At 45.3% G+C, this 20,120-nt stretch overlaps 1 protein-coding gene across 9 annotated transcripts in view; it reads right to left on the bottom strand.

Annotated features, from left to right (window-relative positions):
* The window catches only part of Wdfy4 (WDFY family member 4), a 293,488-nt gene that overhangs the window by 234,088 nt on the left and 39,280 nt on the right, over positions 1–20,120 (bottom strand). For 8 of the 9 annotated variants that reach the window (XM_074079382.1, XM_074079385.1, XM_074079383.1 and 5 more), the window contains exons 6-12: positions 19,380–19,569; positions 17,113–17,302; positions 14,818–14,975; positions 12,829–13,281; positions 10,384–10,488; positions 8,216–8,406; positions 1,276–1,856 (exon numbers count right to left, since the gene is read on the bottom strand). In XM_074079382.1, coding sequence (XP_073935483.1) covers positions 1,276–1,856; positions 8,216–8,406; positions 10,384–10,488; positions 12,829–13,281; positions 14,818–14,975; positions 17,113–17,302; positions 19,380–19,569 — 1,868 coding nt within the window. The remainder of the gene's footprint in view (positions 1–1,275; positions 1,857–8,215; positions 8,407–10,383; positions 10,489–12,828; positions 13,282–14,817; positions 14,976–17,112; positions 17,303–19,379; positions 19,570–20,120) is intronic. The other variant, XM_074079391.1, reaches the window with a different exon arrangement.

Genomic DNA, 20,120 nt, shown 5'->3' with positions numbered 1-20,120 from the left:
AGCATGGATGAAATGAGAGGAAAAGGTTTAGAAGATAACTCACCAAGAATGATCAAGAATAAATAGAAATTTATTCTCACAAGAATAAATCTCACAAGAAAATACCAGGCTTACAGTGTTTTACTGGCTTGAACGGCCTAGAAATAGTCTTTACATAGAGTCTCTTCCAGAGAACAGAAAAGGAGCACTGTGAAACTGGTGCTAATAGGCTCGCATAAATTTGACAGTAAGAGCAGTCAAGAAAGAATATGAAAGGCCAAAGTCTTCTAAAAGTTTAAAAAGGAGGCAAAAATCCTTTTCAAATGAATATATCCTGAGCAACTTGGTTTGTGCAGGAATGCAAGAGCAGACAACCAACTAATTTACAAAAAAACAACTTCTGATCATCTTGATAAGCGTGGATTTCACACCCATCCCTCACCATCAGCAGCCAGCATTGAAGTCTGGCAAATGAGACTCTCTAGATAAACCTGCACGGTATCTTTCAGAAGGCTAATTTATTGCAATATTAATGGTCCTTGTTGCCTTAGTGGGATGAAGGGGAAAAAGATGAACTATGGCTGCGATCTTTCCTTTTCCCTCCCACCTGGACATGGATGGGGCAGGGATGGCGCTTTGTGCTCCCTAGTTTCAGTGTGGGGCAGGGATGGCGCTTTGTGCTCCCTAGTTTCAGTGGCATTTATTTTACAGATATAAAAGTGAAAAGTTTTTTTCAAAAGTCTGAGCCTGTTGAGGAGTCTGGCCTGCAGAAGTGAGAGGAGTGATTGTCTTTGATGGAGCAAGTGGAAGCAGGAAGAAAGAACAGGAAGAGTCCCCTGATTGGGATGGATACTGTGGTTTGTGTCCTGCAAATGGAATGAAAGGAGCCCATTCCCCACAATCCCTCTCGCACTGCCCTGGGGAGGAGACAAGGCCGCCAAAGGACAAGTCTGTAAGGCACACCGGGGGAGGCCTGACCCAAGCAGCACCCTCTTAGGAGCAGGCAGGGTCCTGCCCTTGGCTTCTGGCATCCTACAGGCCTTGCAGACTCTTTTAGAAAATCAACGGCCTCCACCCCTTTGACTTAGACTGAATCATCTGCCAGCTCCCAAGATAGAGGAACTTGGAGTCAGAGCTAACCTGACTTAAAGACAAGTCACAGAGGACTTCTTCGCACCCAAGCTGTATCTTAGTCTTCCCGCCTACTACACCTGCGCAGAATGTTTGGGTAAGAAATGAACCCGGCCCAGAGATGCACTGGTGGCCCCACAGCAGAAGAAAGCAGCAGAGCTCTACCTCTCCTCGCGGTCTGGCCACTGTCTGACGTTGCCATGGAGGTCACGGCCAGCGTCTTCCTTCTGCGCATTCACAACCAGCTCCTGTCCGGCCCTTAGGGACTCCTTCAGGTCCCTGCGCAGGTGGAGGGTGCCGCTAACCATGCTGTCCAGAAAGCTGAGGATCTGGAGGGAACTTTGTATCCTGGATGGGAAGGGGCAGCTGGTGGAAAAGGCAGAGCTCAGCAAATCTGCAAACGGCCTGACCTTTGTGTCAGACCAGGAGCGTGGAGGCGCGCCCTCTTCCTCTGGAGCCCCAAAACAGCCCAGCAGGCAGAGGTCCTCGGCCAGCTTCTCAAAGAGCCCGTTCCTTCTGAAGAAGTCCCCGTTGACAGGGTCCAGGTGCAGCGCCGCAGACACCGCACAGAGTGTGTGCAGCACCAGCTCCAGGGTCTGGCTGGGGGTCACGGCCCCCCACATCTGCAGTGGAGGCTCATGAAGAGACCCCTCCAGGTCGGAGAGCAAGGACAGCAACCCGTTGAACCCACTGGAAACTCTGAACGCAGCACGGCCCTTGGGGGTCTCCAGGATCCGGAGCAGGGACTGAAACACCAAGCAGATAAAATGAGTGAGTGAACTCCGGGAGGCAGGTCCATACCGTGTGCGTGCGTCCAGCGTCCATGGACTCCGTGCTACTGGACTACACCCCAAGTTAGACCTGCAGGTTAAAGGATTTTCTGAAACATCGCGAAATCAAGTCTTGTTCCCTTGAGCTTTAGTTTTAGATTTTCCCACACATACGTTTATTCAAATGTCTGCTGTAAATCCCACACTGCCTGGTAGGGTTGATCTAACTGAGTGCTTCTTGAGTGGAATGCACTCTCATACCCCCGGCTCAACACTCACTCTGGGGCCAGTATTCACACAGTCCCCTCTCATTACCTGATCAAAATTCTCATCACACTACTGCAGTTGCTTGAAAATTGTTCTCACCTGTCCACCAGACTGGGGCTGCAGGAGAGCAGGAACCACAGCTGACTTACTCTCTGCTGTGGAACAGCACTTAACTCCCTATCTGAGTTGAATAGACATCTCTTCTGTGTGCAGGAGACTCTGTCACAGGCTCAGGAATGGCTGTCCTGTTCCCAGGGCTGAGGCCCCAGGAGCAGCCTATTATTCTTTATCTCCTCTGTGCAAGCAGGGGTGTGACTGTTAGATGAGGAGCAATAGTAAGAAAAATTGACTTCTCAACTGATGGGAAAAGATGAAGGTTTCAGGAAAAGAAGAGAAACCATCAATGGAACAAAATGCCCAGTTGTGCCCATGGCATAGACCAAGTGTGACAAAAGCATTTAAAGTACTCAGACTCCACCACCCTCCAGATGGCTGAGACTTCTACTGGTCAGGCAAACTTTCATTGCCTTGTAAAAACCAAACTTTTACAGAGCACTTACACTGCATCATTCCCAGTTCATGACATTCCATGTATGTTTTTGGAAGGAAGGAGGGAGGGTGGGAGGGCAGTTCTCCTTCTGTGCTAACTTCATGTCTAAAAGTGATGAATGTATGAACAGTTCTAGATAAATATTAAAAGCCTATAGTTTTGGCATTTACTTATTGATTACATCAATTGCATTGGACCGCTCATGTAAGGACCAGGCATTCCAGGCATGTCTTTGTAGTTTTGTGAGTAGACTCTGGAGAGAGGTTTGAGTTGTTTTATCTTTTCAGATATTTGATGTTGTAGTAAGACACGGAAAGGGACACAGTTCAGAGTCAATTCAAGGATGCTTGAGAAAGGGTTCAAAGAGAAAAAGATAAAAGAGAAACTTCCAGTTTGGAGAGAAATTGCACTTAAACATAATGCTATTATAATGTAAGCTCTGACTTAAGCAGAGCTTGACAGGTGGAAGTTAGCAGACAGGAGGAAAACTGGCAGCTCAGGGGAAAAGAGGGAACAGACTAGATTTAAAAACTCTCTTTTTAGAAAGTCAAATGGAAACTTTTATAATGAACTTATGGATAACAATTAAGTATGAAGAAATGCACTCTTGGAGGGGAAGGTCATTTTCCAGCTCTGTCTAAAATGCTAGTACCCTAACCTAACTCCTAACACAAGTCTATCTGCAACAACATAATGTGTGGCTCCCAACACTCACATTTTGTTTTCTAATATACCCCAATACAAGAAACCCGAGTTGGTTGACAGTCAATCCCATGCATCAGCTAAGAGGACACTAGTTAATCCTGGACTATTTTGACACACACAGATGAGAATTCTGTCAAAATCCAAAAAAGTCAGAGAAATGGTGGCCAAGAACCCCTTAATGAGCTCCTACCACCTGGTCTAGGACATTTTAAGAAACCGAAAAACAAGATGAAGGTTATAGCAGCGAGGTCCTAGAAAGGCATTAAGTCCATTGTTATGTTCAAAATGGATCAGCAGTATAAAGTGAAGATTAAAATTCATCCTTACCCATACGGGTCAACGGCTCCTTTCCCAGCTGGAGAAAATGCCTGACTGTGATAAGCAGTGATAACCCTTCCTGCACAGCTCAAAGTATGGAGTAATGGATTGCTTTCTGGCTCTTTGAAAAAACTCAACACCAGAGCCATCCATTCTGACTCAAATCAGAGTCCTCAGGTAGACTTTAGGGAAATAGATCTTCCAGACTGCCAGTAAAATGGAGGCAAAGTGAAAGGTTAAGGACTTGGGGATGGTACTGTTTTTTCCTTGTGGGACAGAATGTGGCCTAACAAGGGTGAATTTGGCTCAAAACCGGAGAGATGTGCATTTGTAGACATGTCCTTTAAGATAAGCATGCATGTTGCCAGAAGGAGTTTGTTCCAGAAAAGTGATGCTCATGGAGAAGACCAAGCTAGGCCTTTCTTTGTGTAGTCAGAGTCACTGCAGCTGCTTGGCTCCACCTTGGGAAGCCTGCAGCAGGACAGGCAATAGCAGAAAGGCACCTACGCCTGCCCTGGGTGAGCAACTCACTCCCAACCAAGAATTATTTCTTCAGCTGAGTAAGAAACCCACTCTAGCACTGAAGTGTGCAATGGTTTTGGCCCCTTCCTTCTAGATGATAATCCATGTGGCAGGATGCACATTGGTGTATATACAGGATGCGTCAGTCTCACTATCGGAACCTGACCTTGTGCCTGGTCACATGACATGTGCCGTGAAAAATAAATCAAAGACATTGAGAAATCTTAATCTCTATGATGTTAAACAGTCTAAGTTTATGTGAGGGCTTTTCAAGCAACTGGGATGAATGAAATTCTTCTGTTTATCTCATGGCACACAACAAAACAAATACAAAGAGGGAGGATGATTTGAAAACAAAACAAATCAGTTTATAGGCAATTGTCTTCACACTGGACAACCACAGAACCCCCTCTTCCCTGCAGGAACCACTCTTCAGTTGTCCAAATTGATACCAGAAACTTTTTAGAAGAGTGCCATCCTTCAGAGTGTTGAGAGTTGATATTTTAAAAGAAAAGCAACTCAGAAACAGTTCCCATTATGATCTGTGTCTCTCAGACAACTGTCACCTGTAATGCTTAGAGGGCTGCTTTCTTCCCCTGCAGTTGGGAGGGGGAGGAGGAAAGAATGGCTGTCCTTAATTGTTGCTTTGTTTGATTTATTAAATTCAGAGTCATTATCTCAAATGGAGGTAATCTCATTAGAACGTAGACTGCTCTATTATTTCTTGGGATGGGGTTAATTTCATATTTGCAGAGTCATAAAGTAAAGAGTCCAAAATCCAATTACAAAGGCTTAATTTCATAGCAACTAAAGAGAAACATTTCTATCATAAAGGAAAATAAATACTTCGCTACTTCGGGAAACGATTTGTCAGGAACTGGGGGCCTAGGAGGAGGGTCCCCATTACTGTCACTCAACTTTGCATGATAATGCATCACATAGGGTTTCAAATCTGCAGAAAGGAGTAAATTTAATCAGCTGAAGTCAAAGTAATCAGGCTGGGGTTGACACATTTCAAGAAAGGTCAGCGTTAAACACATTTTCTCTTCCTTAACTCAGTTACCATGTCATCGTCTCGGAGTTAGTATTCCTCCAGCTTGAATCTATAAAATGGATGTCTGCTGCAAAGCGCTAACTGCGTTAGGACTAACAGGATTTATTTCACATTCTATTTTTTGTTATTCCTCATAATTTTCCATGTGTCATGCTGGAAGACTGGTGAGGTAATGTAATTAAGCTCAGAGTTGAACAGCTAAATGTATATTAGCAAATCAATCTGAATTTGTGCATAACCCAATCACAGTCCCACTGGCCATGGGGAGGAAATTCATTTGCTTATATTATCCTTTAACTCAGTTACCAGTTGCCAGAATTGGTGGTGCAGTCACGTGGCTTCACTGTTGGTATGGAAGCGCCACTGGATTTTGGAAACATCTGCCCTCAATTCATCTTCTCCAGAGTGGCTGATGGATTCTGCCACAGGCAGGGAACACAGGAGTGATGCCAGAGTGTGGCAACCCCTTATGGGGAAGGGACACTGTCTGCCCCCTTGCCTTTCAAGTCCCCACACTACAGCACTTCCCTGTCATCCTCTACCTAAACCACTGAGTAGGTGCAATGCCAGTGGGCACAGCCAGCTCTCAGCTTCTGAAAAGAGAAATCCAGCCAGAAAGTTTATTTTACATCTTTGTTTGAAAGTTTCAAGGAGTTCTCAGATAATTTAGGAAAAAATTGCAGATCCTTCATCAGATTCCAATGACTGTTCATTAGTTACTCTTGTGACTTGGCAGTGGGCGAATCTGGATGAGGCTCGGGGGGCCAGTCCCTCTCTACTGCCCACTGGAGCAGCAGTATGTTAGCATCCCTGGTCCTTGGAGGGCAATGGCAGCTCCTGGGACCTCTAACTGCCCATAAGTGCCTTGGCCCATGGAGAGAAGATAGCACACTGAACACAGGCTCTGACTTTGTTAAATAAACTCATTGAGTACGTATTCCTTACTAGCTCTCTTGATGGTATGATTTTGAAATGATATTGAATCTGTAAAACACCATAATGGCTTTACATTGCTAATTCTAGAAATTCAGTGCTATTGCCCAAGGGGCTAACACTCCAATAAAGCCGCCTCTGGGCTGCAGAGTAAACAAGATGAACTCTCTGTGAGCAGAGTCCTCTTTTCTACATTGGACGCAAAAATACTTATTTCAAACTAAGTCAAAGCAAAACTTTGTTCTCTGTGGGTTTGTTCAGATTTCAATATTAAAGTGTCAGAAATAATTATTCACTCAATCGAAAACCAAAGTCCTGACCTGTATGGTCCCGCCTTCCCTGCTCCTAACCGCACACACAAATCAGGCTGAACATAGATACATGAGGAGAAATGCAATAAACAGCTTGACAGAGAGGAAAGATCACTTGATTTTTCAGTTGCTAGTCTTGGATACAAACTAACTTCACCATTTAGCAGTTGGGTGATATTAGTTTAGTCAGTGAAGAGCTCCTGGTATCTCTACCTGCAATACAAGAAAACTAGGCCACATGAATCTAAGCTCTTTCCCAGTACTAAGTTTTCATTAGGTCCCCACCACCCTGCTATGGGTGGAAGCAGGGGTCTTGTGCATGCTAGGCAAGGGCTCTATCACGGAGACACCCACCCAGCCCTCATTAATTCTTGATGCCTCTCACCCTTCTTTATAGCCTGATTTAGAGATTCCTTGCCTTACATACTCATGGGACTCCAGTGCCTTTCAAAAGGCATTTACCTTTTTGGTTTCATACAAATCACTTTCACTGAATTTTTTGGCCCTGTTTGAGTTCCTGTCTGTAAAACACATTCTAATTATAGGTCACGATGTCACTGTTGGATAAATCACTCACGATACCTTGGCCACATCAAGAACTGCAGGCTTCCGCCATGTGGTAACAGGCACCATTCACACCAATGTCTGCCATTGCCTTTGTGAAGAAATAAAGTAGGTACAATGACCCAAACACCACTTCCTACAGATTGAAAAGGTTTTGTACAAAAATACCCCTAACTAAGTCAGTCAGGTTGTTTTTGTTTTTTTTTTTACCAAATTTGGGAAGTCAGAACAACTTTGTACTTTTTTAATTCATCAAAAATAGGGAAATAGGGTGTGGCATGTTAAGGAAATGTGAGCATGTGTTTCATTTGGGGTCATGTTACACACAGATGTGAGAAGTTCTGGTCATACCCTAGGAGGTTGTCACATTTACTTCCTTCGAATGGCATAAAACAAAAACAGAGGGAGAGAGAATTTTTAGAAGGCATAAGCACAAAGACAAAAGAAATGAAAAGAAAATGCAACAAAATTATGAAAGTATAGCAGGGTTGATATTTTTATATTTCTTTATATTATATAATTTGATAATTATTAGCAATATTACAAAAACATATACTCCTCTCTGCTATCTAGCCATGACAACCGAATATTGCTTGTCCCTTTGTACCCACTGCCCTCTTACTTTTGACTGCCTTTTACTGCCTTTCCAGCCACACACTGTCCTCTGCAACCCTTCCTCCAGGTAAGAAGACAGCACTGGCATGTAACCACATCACTTGCCACGCTGCAGAGCTCCCAGAAGGCAAGGACTGTATCTCATTCTGCTGTATGTCCCAGGCACTCCAGCTCCAGGTCTAGTCATTGGTAGATGCTCAATAAATCGAGTCAGCAAGGCAGCCATTTGGTCACTGCTGATTCATAGTTTACAGCATTGCTGGGAAATAGCTACCACAACTCCAATCATTGCTTACATGCTGCATAAGAAAGAAATTTCTAATGTGTCAGGCAACTGAGGATATGGGATTCATTTGTTGCAGCAGCGAACACTACCTAGATTGGTGTACTACTTATCTAACACAGTGACCAACTGAGCGAACCAATTCAGGAACAAATGTAGCTCACTTGTGTTTATCCATGGGAAAGCCAATCACAAAAGAGGACTGAAAATCACCTTCAGGAGATCCAGCTTCAGCTGCAGCTCCCCCTGAGTGGAGGAGCACAATGCACCCACGATGATGCTCATGTACTCCTCTGCGTTGATGACTGACAGCTGCTCCAAGATGCTGAGCGAAGGCCCCCGGTAGCATTCATCATCCAGGAAGATCTTGATGAAGGGTACCATGCCATGGTCTTTCAGGACAACTGTGAGCCAGACAGACAGGATGGGGCTAGAGCTAGGGCACCTTGGCAACTTAGTTTCAATGACAAGGAAAGCTCTTTCTTACAACTTTCCAAGTTAATTTTGTTCCATTTTTTCTTTTCCCCATTGGTAAATTGTTTTGTGTTGTTTTTTAATATTATTTTTATTAGAATATATTAATTGTACAGGGAGGATTCATTGTGACAATTCTAAATATGTTTATATTGTACATTGGTTAGATCACCCCCACAGACTCTCCCCCTTTACCCCCTCCCTGCCCAGTTAAAGCAATTTTAAGAGGTTCCTTTCTTCTATTTCATGTAAATGTATGAAGTCCATCCACCATATACCTTTGCTTGCTACTTTTGTAAGGCATACCTATTATGGATTGAAATGGGGAGAGGAAAAGAGAAACTGTGAAGCTGAGAATCAAAAAGGAAAATTGCTTTATTCACCAGTAAACATTCTTTTTTTTTTTTTGAGAAAAAAAAAACCTCCTTTGACAATTATTCCCCCCCCATGGGGGATAAGTTCAAGATAGGGGGAATAAATCCAAGAGTTCTATTGTACAAGATTATGACTACAGTTATAACAATGTATTGTAGTCTTGAAGAAAAAGAAGGCAGGGGGGATTCCTTTGCTTTTAGAAACCTAAGTAAAACAAACTTTAACTAGATCTAGCCCTCTCTTTATTTCCTTTATAATTCTCTAATCCAGGGCCAAGGACAATTCTCTCTTTGCCAAAATTCTTATAGAAATCAAACCAGAATTTAAGTTAAAAATACATTTAATTCATAGGTAGTTTCTTAGGGAGAAAATTAAAGAATCTAGTTGGTGACATGTTTTTGTTTAAAAGTACTCCTAAATATTTCCTCCCCAGAATTGATATTTACAGCAATGCTCATGGAATAAAAAACTGGAATTAACTTGACCAAAGGACTTGTGGATTTGGGCAGGACTGCTCCAGTTAGGGGCCATGTCCCCACTGCATGGAAATCACCTTGGAGACCTGCTTAAAAGTTGACGCCTGAACTCTACCTTGACCTACTACTAATTGCATGCCCGGGGCGGGGGGGGGGGGGGGGGGAACCTAGGAATATGAATGTTCCTGGCACCTCCAGGGGATATTTGACTCCACGCTGCTGTGATGAAATAATAGTCTTTTACACTTAGTATAGGTAATCTAGGAAGATCTCAACTAAAGATGCTTAAATCACCAAAACCCATTGCCCACTGATATGACCATTGGTACAACTGTTTCATATTGTATCAAAAAATATATTTTAAAAAACTGGGAAACCACATAATATTAGGAAGCTAAAAAAATCAGGATGGCTGGAGTTGCTAGATTCATTCCTGACTGAGAGGACATCATATTATATTCCTCAAAAAAAGAGTTTAGTTTTTGATTCTAAAAAAGCATCTATAATCCCTGCAGAGGGGTGTTAACAGATTTTACTTGAAAAAAGGAGGAGGGGGGCTCTATGGTCTCATTAATTTAGAAAATACTAGATTAAGCACAGTCTTTTTGCTCGCCACCCTCATTTTACAACCTTAGAAAGAGAAAATGTCAGCTGGGGATGTAGCTCAATGATAGAGCCCATGCCTAGCGTTATGCAAGGTAAGTTCCATCCGCAGCTCTGCAGTAACAGTGATGATGATGATAGTACTAATAATAAAATTTTTAAGTAAAAACTATCAACTGGGATGGCAGAGTGGCTCAAGTGGTAAGAGTGCCTGCCTTGCAAACATGAAGGCCCTGAGTTCAAACCCCAGTATCACCACCCAAAAAAGAAATATATATATATATAACCATTAATCAAGGCATCTACTAATGTACAAATGATTACAAAACAGCAAATGGATATTGCCCACAGCATTAGCATTGGTAATTCCTTGAATATAAGCTTTGAGTAGTAACCAGGAAATAGTAAATATTTTTCTCAACAGTGAAAAGGCAAAACTGGTAATATCCTTACCTGTGTTCCGAACAGAGCCTTTCAGAAGTGTGACCACAGTTCTCAGCATTACACAGGTAAGTTCTCTTTCTGAATCCTGAATGCCAGAACTGGACTCTTTGTTTCCTGCCATTTTGAAGAATCAACACAACCACAAAACAATTTTAAGAAGACATGGTGTGACCCACAATCTCTGACTCCATTGTTTTTCTATTCTTTTAAGGTGATGTGAAAGCAATGCTTCCATTATAAGGGAATGAGCCCCCCAATTCATAAGATATAACCCTAACACCACCAACAACAATAGTTCTCCAACTTGAGCACATCGGAATCCCCTTGGTGGGTTTGTTGTTAAAATCCAGAGCTCCATGCTAGATCCCATCCCCAAAATTTCTAACTTAGTAGGTCTCAGATAAGATCCTACAATATGCATTTCTAACATGTTCCCAAGAGATGCTGGTAGAACTGGCCAAATGACCACTCTTTGACAAGCATTGCCCTAGACTCCCTGATCTTCCTTTTGTGGTCTGCCATTCATGCCTGGGATAGGGAGGGCTATCAGCTCATGGAGTAAGCTATGGAGCAGCTCAAGAGCTTCCGGCATGAATAGCCGATCCGTGAAAGCAAAACCAGATTTCTTCATTCACCATTGTATTCCAGCACTAGAAAGGAACTGGCTTGAACAAATTGGAAGCCCAGTACATATTTGGAGGATGAAGAATGAGTAAATGAATGAGTACAAGAAGAGTTTATTAACCAGGAAACAAAATATCTAAGAATCATTAAGACACATTTAAAAACAAAGCACAACTCTCCTAGGAATGGCCATAGGTCTGGAATTGGATTTAAAAGAAAATTTGCTCTTAGGCTGCTGAAAAGCAACACTTAGCTAGGATAACATAGAAACACTAAACAAAGACTGTGCAAAGACTTCTTGCTAAACACCAAAGAAAGCAAGGGAGGCAATATGTTAACCTCATTCATGATGGGATTTAAGGCAAGAAGTTTGCTATGCTTTGACTGTGTCCTCCAAAAGTTCATGTGCTGAAAACTTACTCTCTAAGTTCATATGTCGGTGGTATTTGGAGGTGAGGCCTTTGGTGGGTAGTTAGCATTAGATGAGGTCATGAGGGTGGCCCAGTGGGATGAATGGCTTGATACAAAGAGGAAGGGAGAACTAATCTAGCATTTTCTCTCAATAGATAGATAGATAGATAGGTAGGTAGGTAGAGAGATAAAGGGGAAAGAAGGAAGGAAGGGAGGAAGGGAGGAAGGAAGGAAGGAGAGAGAGAGGATATAAATATATATATTAAATATATATATTAATATATATATATTGTCCTCATTTTACAGAGGAGGAAACCGTCTCACACAGGTGAAGAACATCCTGTAGTACCATGGCCAGGATTCCAACCCAGACTGGCTCTCTCCCTCAGCTTCTTCACCTCAGAGAGTCCCAGGAAACAGACTGAGTACCTTGCCTTATGTCTGAAGCAGAATTTCAAAAGCTTCTAAGTCTAGAGAGCTCCCAGACCTTCCCAGGCAGTGCAGTGAAGAAAGAAAAGGAGAGGAGGAAAGGGTGGGGGAGAGGTTTAAGTGGCCAGATTCTTGTGTCCTGGCATCTGTCCACCAGGTTGGTATCCTAGAGCAGCAGAAGTAGACAGATCAAGGGACAGCCAGAAGGAATACAGAATGAAGTTTTTGTGCCCTGCTTCCTATTTGGAAATCACTGGAGGTGAGGACTGCAGACTCCCACATAGACAGCAGAGTATTTGGAGGGGGGCATAGTGAGGCAATAACACAACACAACCCCTGACCACTATGCACTCCCATGAGGGCAGAAGGAACCCCAGAGTCCCACAGGGGCAGCAGAGGCTGCTGAGGCTTACACATCAGAATTTTGGGTGGTCTAAACCTCAGGTATGGAGGTAGTGGTCAGGGATGCACACAAGCAGCACAGGTGTACAGCCCAGCAGGGCATAGTAAGTGGGAATAAACTTGGAGGAACATTCTAGGCCAGCAAGGCCCTGGCGACCCCTTTACAGCATAGCCACATCCAGCAGACCCTAAGAAGGGCCCTAGAACCCCAGGCCTCTCCAGGCTCCTGTTCTCTTTCCATTACTGAGAACCTATGGCCACTACCATCTCCCATCTGGATACCCAGACAATGTCTAGCACAGGAGATATCTGAAAACTGAGAATCTCCAGGGCCTGAGTCTCCAAGAGTCCATTTAAAGTTGTATCCATCCCTCTCACTTCTTCATGGGAAAGTCTGAGTGGCTACCCGTTCTTCCTAAAGCCATGTGTCCCTGGGGCACCTTCTCTGACCCTCATGCAGTCCAGGGACATGGGCACACTCCTTTCTCTGCTACATTGAGGTACAGCCAGATTGGCATGCAAACCAGGCCTGGCCTAATGCTGACCCCCGCCCACTTGCCCACCCCTGCTGATGCTCTGGGGAGGCACCTGACTTCCTCATGATCTTGGCTTGCTTCCGCAGCTGGGCAAGCAGCAGGCCCAGCAGCCCGGAGTCCCGGAAGATGTCAGTGAAGAGCGGGTCACTGCCCGTGATCCTAAGGATGCTCTGCAGAGCCACAAGGGTGCAGGACAGCTCGGGACTCTCCTTGATCAAACGCTGCACCTTCCCCAGGATCTCATGGGGCACATAGTGCAGCTTGAACACAAGGGTCTCCAGCAGTTGGAAAAAGTGCACCTGCACCGGAGTTGGCTTCAGAGACACAATCTCCACAAATTGCGAGATGGGCTGTAGCGTCCACTCCAGCAGGAAGAAGTTTCTAGGGTTCCAGGCCCACATGGTCCTGATAGCCAACAGGACTTGTGTGCAGAGGACAGAGTCGCTGACTTTGTGGAAAACATTCTGCAGAACCTGGAAGGCCTGAAGATTCTTAACGGTGATTCCTGAAGGTAAAAACAAAAATAATCCTGCAAGTTATCTCTTCTGCTTTTGTCTAGCAATATGTGCTCACATTATCATTAGTACACATATATCAGAAGTTTCTGTTTTCAGCTTCTTTGAATACATGCTTTTCAAATCCAGAAAAATCCAGCCACCCCGGATGTGAAAATGGCTGTAGTTATCAAAGACATGTTGGCTAATTGTGCACCCCAGCTGTGGCCACTTGAACCAAGATGTGCCCTGAGGGCCAAACACACACCAGATTTCCAAGGGATAACACAAAGAAAATGGAAGAAACTATCTTATTAATGATCATTCAGATTGACTACGTGTCGAGATGTAATATTGGGGATATATCAAGTAAATAAACTATATGATCAAAAATAACTTGACTTGTTTCTTCTGATTTAAAATTGTACGATAGGGCTTTTCCAATGAATAGATCGGTTTCAACAGATTAAAATTGAATGATGTTGAAGGTGACTGAGCAAAGTCAGTTTCATTTCTAGATAAGCTATTAAGGAATACATCCTCCTAATCCTCCCACCCTTTCTCACTTGAAGGTGAAGGTTTGTTCTCTCTCACCCAGAGACTATGTCAGAATCTCTCTGTCTCTGATACCAGAGAGAATTCTGTAACTCTGACAGTCCCTGATCTAGGAATCCTCTCACCCTTATTCCGGTCCCTCTGCATCTTCTGGAATTCCCTCTGACGGCCCTTCTTCACCTGGTGCCTACCAACTTCAGAGCTACTGTCTCTCCCTACAGTTGCCACCTCTGGCCCCAGGTCTGTGGCAGCTCTCACCCAACTGGCCCAGCTGTTTCAGGCCACTGTTTCTTCCCTAGGCTGTACTGTCTCCTGTTAATTTCCTTCCTTTCCCTTCAATCTAGACAGCCCACACTAGCCTTCAAAACTCCCTCCACCAGGCACCTCTGTGCAGGGTTTCCTGACTGACCCACCAGAAGTCACCACTGTGTCTGATGCCATTATCACCTGGTGATCCAGCAGATCATGGTTCAGTGTATGCTTGACAGTCTTTCCATGCTGGGTGCCTGTTCATGCTGGCACCCAGCATGGGGCAGAGTACCTGCCTCTCAAACAGTATCAACATGCTCACTGCAATCATCAGCCAATCAATATCTCAAAGTAGTGAGAAATCACTGACTCTGAGGCTGGAAGGTTGACTCAGGGTCATTAGTCCCCATATTGAAGCAAGTGGCATAGCATAAGGGACACCCAAGGTGGAGGTGGAATCAGAGGCTACTACCATTGAGAGAGTCTTTCTTTGCCTTTACTAAGCAATGCTTCTTCTAAGCTCCACACAAAACCAACTTCCTCATGTGCAAAAAGGCAGTTTCACAGCTGGAAAGTGTGGAAAGAAGATTTAAGACCCACAGGTCACCTTCCCAAAGCTTATGGGAGAATCAGATGCTCCCACATCACTGACAGGTGCACACAGAATCGAGGGAGACCTGCATATCCTTATGAGGACACAACACTATCTCTATCAGTCCCCGAGGGACATGAGAAGGACCCACCAGAAGCCTCCTGATGGAACTTGAAGCCTTCCAGCTGAGGGTAAGTGACGCTGTCAAACACCTTCAGTTCTGACCTCCCACACGTTGTCAGCCACACCACCAGCCCAATGAGCTCCTCCAGGTGGGGATCCACTTCATCCTGGGTCAGCCCGTCATACCTGTGGGGACAGATGAAGTCAGCAACCTGCACTTCTTGGATGAAGCAGCTGCATTGTGCATGGAGCTCCTCACAGATCTGCCATGCTGGAGAGGACTCCAGAGGTCTCCAGCCAGAAGCAATTCAGCATCAAAGGCAAGGACAGTGCCAGGGAAATGTCACTTTATCTTAGATCTAAAGAAGTGTAACTGGGGGCTATCGGAGTGACTCAAGTGCTACAGCACTTGCTTAGCAAGCACAAGGCCGAGTTCAAATCTCAGTCCCACCAAAAAAAAAGTGCAACTGGGATGCAGCAGTCTTCATTTATCTGTGTTCTGCACTCCAAGGGTTCAATTGCCCTCAGCCAACTGCAGTAAAATATTAACTGGAAAGTTCCAGAAATAAACAATTCATAAGTTTAAAATAACTATTGTTATCGTGTACTGTTATACAATTGTTCTATTTTATTATTGTTGTTGCTAACCTCTTGCCATGCTCAATTTATAAATTAAACTTTATCACAGGTATGTATGTATGTATAGGAAAAAATCATGGTATGTATAACGCTTGGTATCCAGAGTTTCAAGCATCCACTGTAGGTCTTGGAACATATTCCCTGCCAGTAACAGGTGTGTTGGGGGGCAGGGAGGCTACTGTACAGAGGAACCTATGACAGACCATAGCACTGCTCAGAGGAAAGCTGCTCTCCACAGCTGGAATTCCCAAAAGGTATGAGCTAGGGCACCAGCAGAGCAGGGGAGCCTCCCAAATGGGAGGCTTAGTATTTCCAAAGAGCAGGAAACAGAATGGGAACTAAATGGACTTCATGGATTTCCTTATGCTGGCCTAGCCTGAGGTGGCTTTTGTGTTTAGCTACTTATGGCAGGTGGGTTACCTTGCTCTGCCATGGGGTGGGGCCTCTGGAGCCTCATTCCAGCTCTGCCTTTTCAGGAGGGAAAGTGGATGCAGTATAGCTGCAGTTAAGGCAGGAAGGAAAGACAACCAGCTGAGTGGCTGCTTCCCTACATTTCCTGGAACAGGCTTATTTCCTTTCTGCCTTCTACGAGAAACCTGGGAAAGTTGGCCATCCACTAAGCCAAAGAAATATATACAAATGCCATCCACAGCACCACAGTAGCCATAATCAGACTAATATAAAATGTGATATGTCCAGAGGAACATTTATTCTTAGCATCCCTTTGGAGAAAGACCGTCAGGGTATTGTCACCTTGTTACATCCCTATAGAGATTATATAGACAAAGGGACTTCAGTCACCCTCATCCAAGTCCCTGGCTCTACATTTGAAGCTTGACTCTGTTGTAAGTCTGTGTAGAGAGTGGTTAACTGCACTCCATAGAGAAGCAAAGCAAAGCCCAAAAGGGCACATGCAGCTGTACCCTGAAGCAGCCTCCTCAAGTTCAGAAGAGTTTGAACTATTAAGGAATTTCTTTAATTTCCATCTCTTGCTCTCTCTCTAATCCTGGGCTCAATCTGAAAACCATATGGCAAGTCAGAGTGAAAGAAGTTAGTCTAGACCCTCCTGGTCTAGGACAGAAGCAGTTCATTTGAGTTAATCCCAGAAACGACCAGCAGAGGAGAGGTAGTGGGAGGCTGGGAAGGGCAGGAAGCCAGTTGGTGAGCATAATGAAGAGGTGTCTCCTTGGACAACTAAGTTAGTCCCTCTGGGAAAGTTGAGACAGTATGGAGCTGGCCCACCCAAGGAACAACTTTCCTGGGTAGTTGCCCAGCAGCTGTTGTCAGTCATTAGCTAAGAGCTGCTCCTGGAGGGCAACGGTTCCCATACACTTCCAGCATCCTAAGCACACTGTCAGGATGGCACACACCAGCCCCAGAAAGCCCTCTACAGACACAGGGACTGTGAACGTCAGGCTGGCAGTATGCAGGTGGTATGTGCCACCAAGTGGAATTGGTAAAGCAATTGTGATTGTCACCCACTGGCTCTCCAGGGAAGCTGATCCCTTCTGCAGTCTGAATGTCGGATTACTTTTCAGTGAGCAGCATCCCTGGCCCTGATCTAGGAAGCTTTGTATTTCAGAGGACATGTGGAGTCTCTTCAATATCTGTCTTCCACCAAATGATTCCGAAGAGCACAGCATGGGTGGTCCCGTTTCTCCCTCTACCAGGTACAGCCACTTACTTCAAAAGCACCTTCAGCAGCAGAGGGTAGCCCTCCCCATTCTCAAACTCCAGGAGCAGTGCTGAGGAGATGGGGTAGGAATCCTTCACGAAGCTCAAGACGAGGACTACAGCCTCGCTCACCTCGGGCGCAGGGAGAGCGTCTGCCAGCCTGGAAAGGCTCTGAACTGAGAGCCGGACACAGTCGGTGGCTGTGGGAGACATACACAGTCCCGCTGAACCTGGAAGCAAGAACCTTTCTGCCATGGTCATTCCCCCTCCCTACCACCCTCCTCCACTTCCATGCAGTTCCAAGCATGAGTGAGAATGAATCTAAAACATTTCCTGCTGGCTCTTGGATCCAAGAGAAGGCATGGGAAATGCCATCCTGAGAAGCAGGAGAAGCAGTCTCTTAGCCCCTTGCTCCTTTTACCCAGCACACAGGGGAGACCAGGTCACTAGGTAATAAGATGCAAGACCCGAACATCACCGAAGACCTTGACAGCAACAGCAGGGCCAAGTATTGACAGCTGAGCAGAAATTAGCTCAGTACAGGGAAGTACAGGGAAGAGTAGATGAGAACCTGAGGAGGTGCAGGGGAAAAGATGGTGTGTTTCAGGTGCTAAAGAAACCAGGGGCTGGATAAGAGTGAACCACAGAGGAAGAAGAAGGTGGTATCCACTCGTGAGCCTGGCATTGAACTTGCTGGTTACTCAGAGCACAGGAAGACAGGAAGGGGTGAGTCAGAAGAGGAATGCCATCTGACTGGTCCTCTGTAGCTCCTGTTTTTAGGGTTCTCCAATTGAGTGGAGCCTCTTCTGAGTGCCAAGAAGGCTACACCAGTGGAAGTGGAGACAACACTAAGGACTGAGGAGAGCCTGGAGTGTGTACCTTGGGCAGGGAAGCCCTAAGAGTAGCTGATGTGGCAGGTAACTGCCAGGCCAGCCTTCCCTACTCCTTCCATGAGCCCACAGAAACCATCCACTCAGTCAAGAAGGTTCTGGGCCTAGTGCTTCAGGTGGCAGGTTTCCCACTTAGGTGAAACCCTTTTGATCTGTTGTCTTGAGCAGCAGAGGACAGGATAGTCAGAAACTCCTGCAATCTACCCCTACTTCCTTTCCTTATCTACTCAGAATCTAGCTAGGGGAGGACCAAGGGAGACTGAGGTGTTGAGGCACAGTTCAGCCCTTGACTGAACACTGGCCCTGGCACTGTAGGGAGCTTTGAGTCTCTAAACTGGGACTTGGAGGACCATGGGGCTTTCTGGCCTCTCCTCATCTAATGCCCCTGTTACAGGACATCCCAGTAAAGACAGACCATAAGGCAATGTTTGTGGACACACAGGCCAGATTGACAGCTCAGACGCCCAGCCTGGTCCCAGCCAACCCAAAGGAAGGATTGTAGTGTCCTTGGGTGGGGGGGGGGTTACCTGCTGTGCTCAGCTGAGGAAGCTAAGAAAAGGGTGCTCAGTGGGCAAGACTGAGGGGAACCTCCCTCAAAAACATCCTCCATGGAGCCAGCCTCACATGCTTCCCTCTCCTGAGATTCCATGAGCAGCCATGGTGAACATTATGCTTTCCGGTGTTATCTAGGTCCACAGGAGGCAGCTGATGCTAAGGGAAGCTTTGAGACTGGTAAGAGAATTGACTCCCATGGCACCTTGCCTCTCATAAAACCCAAATCACAATGGTGTGACACTCATACCAGTGTGTGCCAAGCACTGTCAACTTCACATGTGTCAACTCATTGAAAATCACAAAGATCCAAGGGCAGTATTGTCACACCCATTTTAAAGATGAGAGAACTGAGGCACCCATGTGATTAAGGACCTGCGGTCACTTAGCAGAGTCCACACTCTGGCCTTTGCTCCTGGACATACGGCCCAGAGCAGAAACTAAGGTGCTGGAATCAGACATCTCCAAGTTAGAAAACAGATCTTGACAAGAGCTTCTACCCCTCTGATTCCCACTTTCCCCATACCAAAATCTATCTCAAAGAAATAAATGAGATGATATGCAAATTCACCCAGCATGTTGTCTGTCTGGTAGTATGTGCAAAGACTTTCCCCTTTTCTCACTCTCCATCAACAGAGCATCAAAGTGAATAATGCAAGTACTTTCACAAAGAGAACCACATACTGTAGGATTGTTTCCAGGGTATAACTAACTGTTCACCTCTTCACTGATGCTACAAGAACATTCCAGGGTCTCATCGTAGAAAGTGCACCTCAGCCTTCCCTCCATGAGTTCAAGGGAACCCACAGCCCACACCTGGTCTCCTAAGTCCTACCCTGCAGGTATTGGATGATGCTGGGACTCTGAGCCTTGGAGATCGCCCTCAGCACGCAGAAGGTGGGCTCTTTCCAGAAGTAGCAGCTGTGCTCTCGAAGACAGGTGGTGGCAATCAAGAGAGACTGGAGCTCGCTTCCTGAGAGAAGTCCCTCCAGACTCTGAGGCTCACTGCAAATGTTGAGCAACATCTGAGAAAAAAGAAGGAGAAGGAGGAGGAAGGAAAGGAGGAGAAACCAAGGAGGCTCTGGTTAGGAAGCCACCCTCCTGTGTTGATTTGATCCCCACTTCTCTGCTTTATTGATGGGCATGCCTCAGTGGGAAGGACTGGCTTGTGTGCATGGTCACCTTCTATCTCCCACCAGCATGATCAGTGGAGCCAGCCACGAAAGGGGAGATAGGGCTGTGGCTCAAGTCTGAGACCATAGTGTCTATAAAAAGCAGTTGTCATGCTTTCCAAATCAGAATATAGCAGTCCCCTTATCTACGGGCAATACATGCAAGATATTGCCTAAATGCCTCAACCCCATGTGCTACTGAGCCCTAGAGAAACAGTCAGCCCCCATATCCATGGGTTCCCTGTCCAGGGATTCAACCACCCAAAGCTGAAAAAATATTCAGGAAAGAATATTGCATGTCTGCTGAAGATGTACAAACTTTTTTCCTGTCATACAACAGAACAAGTATTTACTTAGCATTTGCATTGTGTTAGGTATTCTAAGTAACCTAGAGATGAGTTGAG

The sequence above is a fragment of the Castor canadensis genome, chromosome 7 (genome assembly GCF_047511655.1).
Source record: "Castor canadensis chromosome 7, mCasCan1.hap1v2, whole genome shotgun sequence".
In the NCBI taxonomy this organism is placed as follows: domain Eukaryota; kingdom Metazoa; phylum Chordata; class Mammalia; order Rodentia; family Castoridae; genus Castor; species Castor canadensis.
Note: the sequence above shows the minus strand (reverse complement) of the source record. Positions and strands in the feature narration are given on the sequence as shown.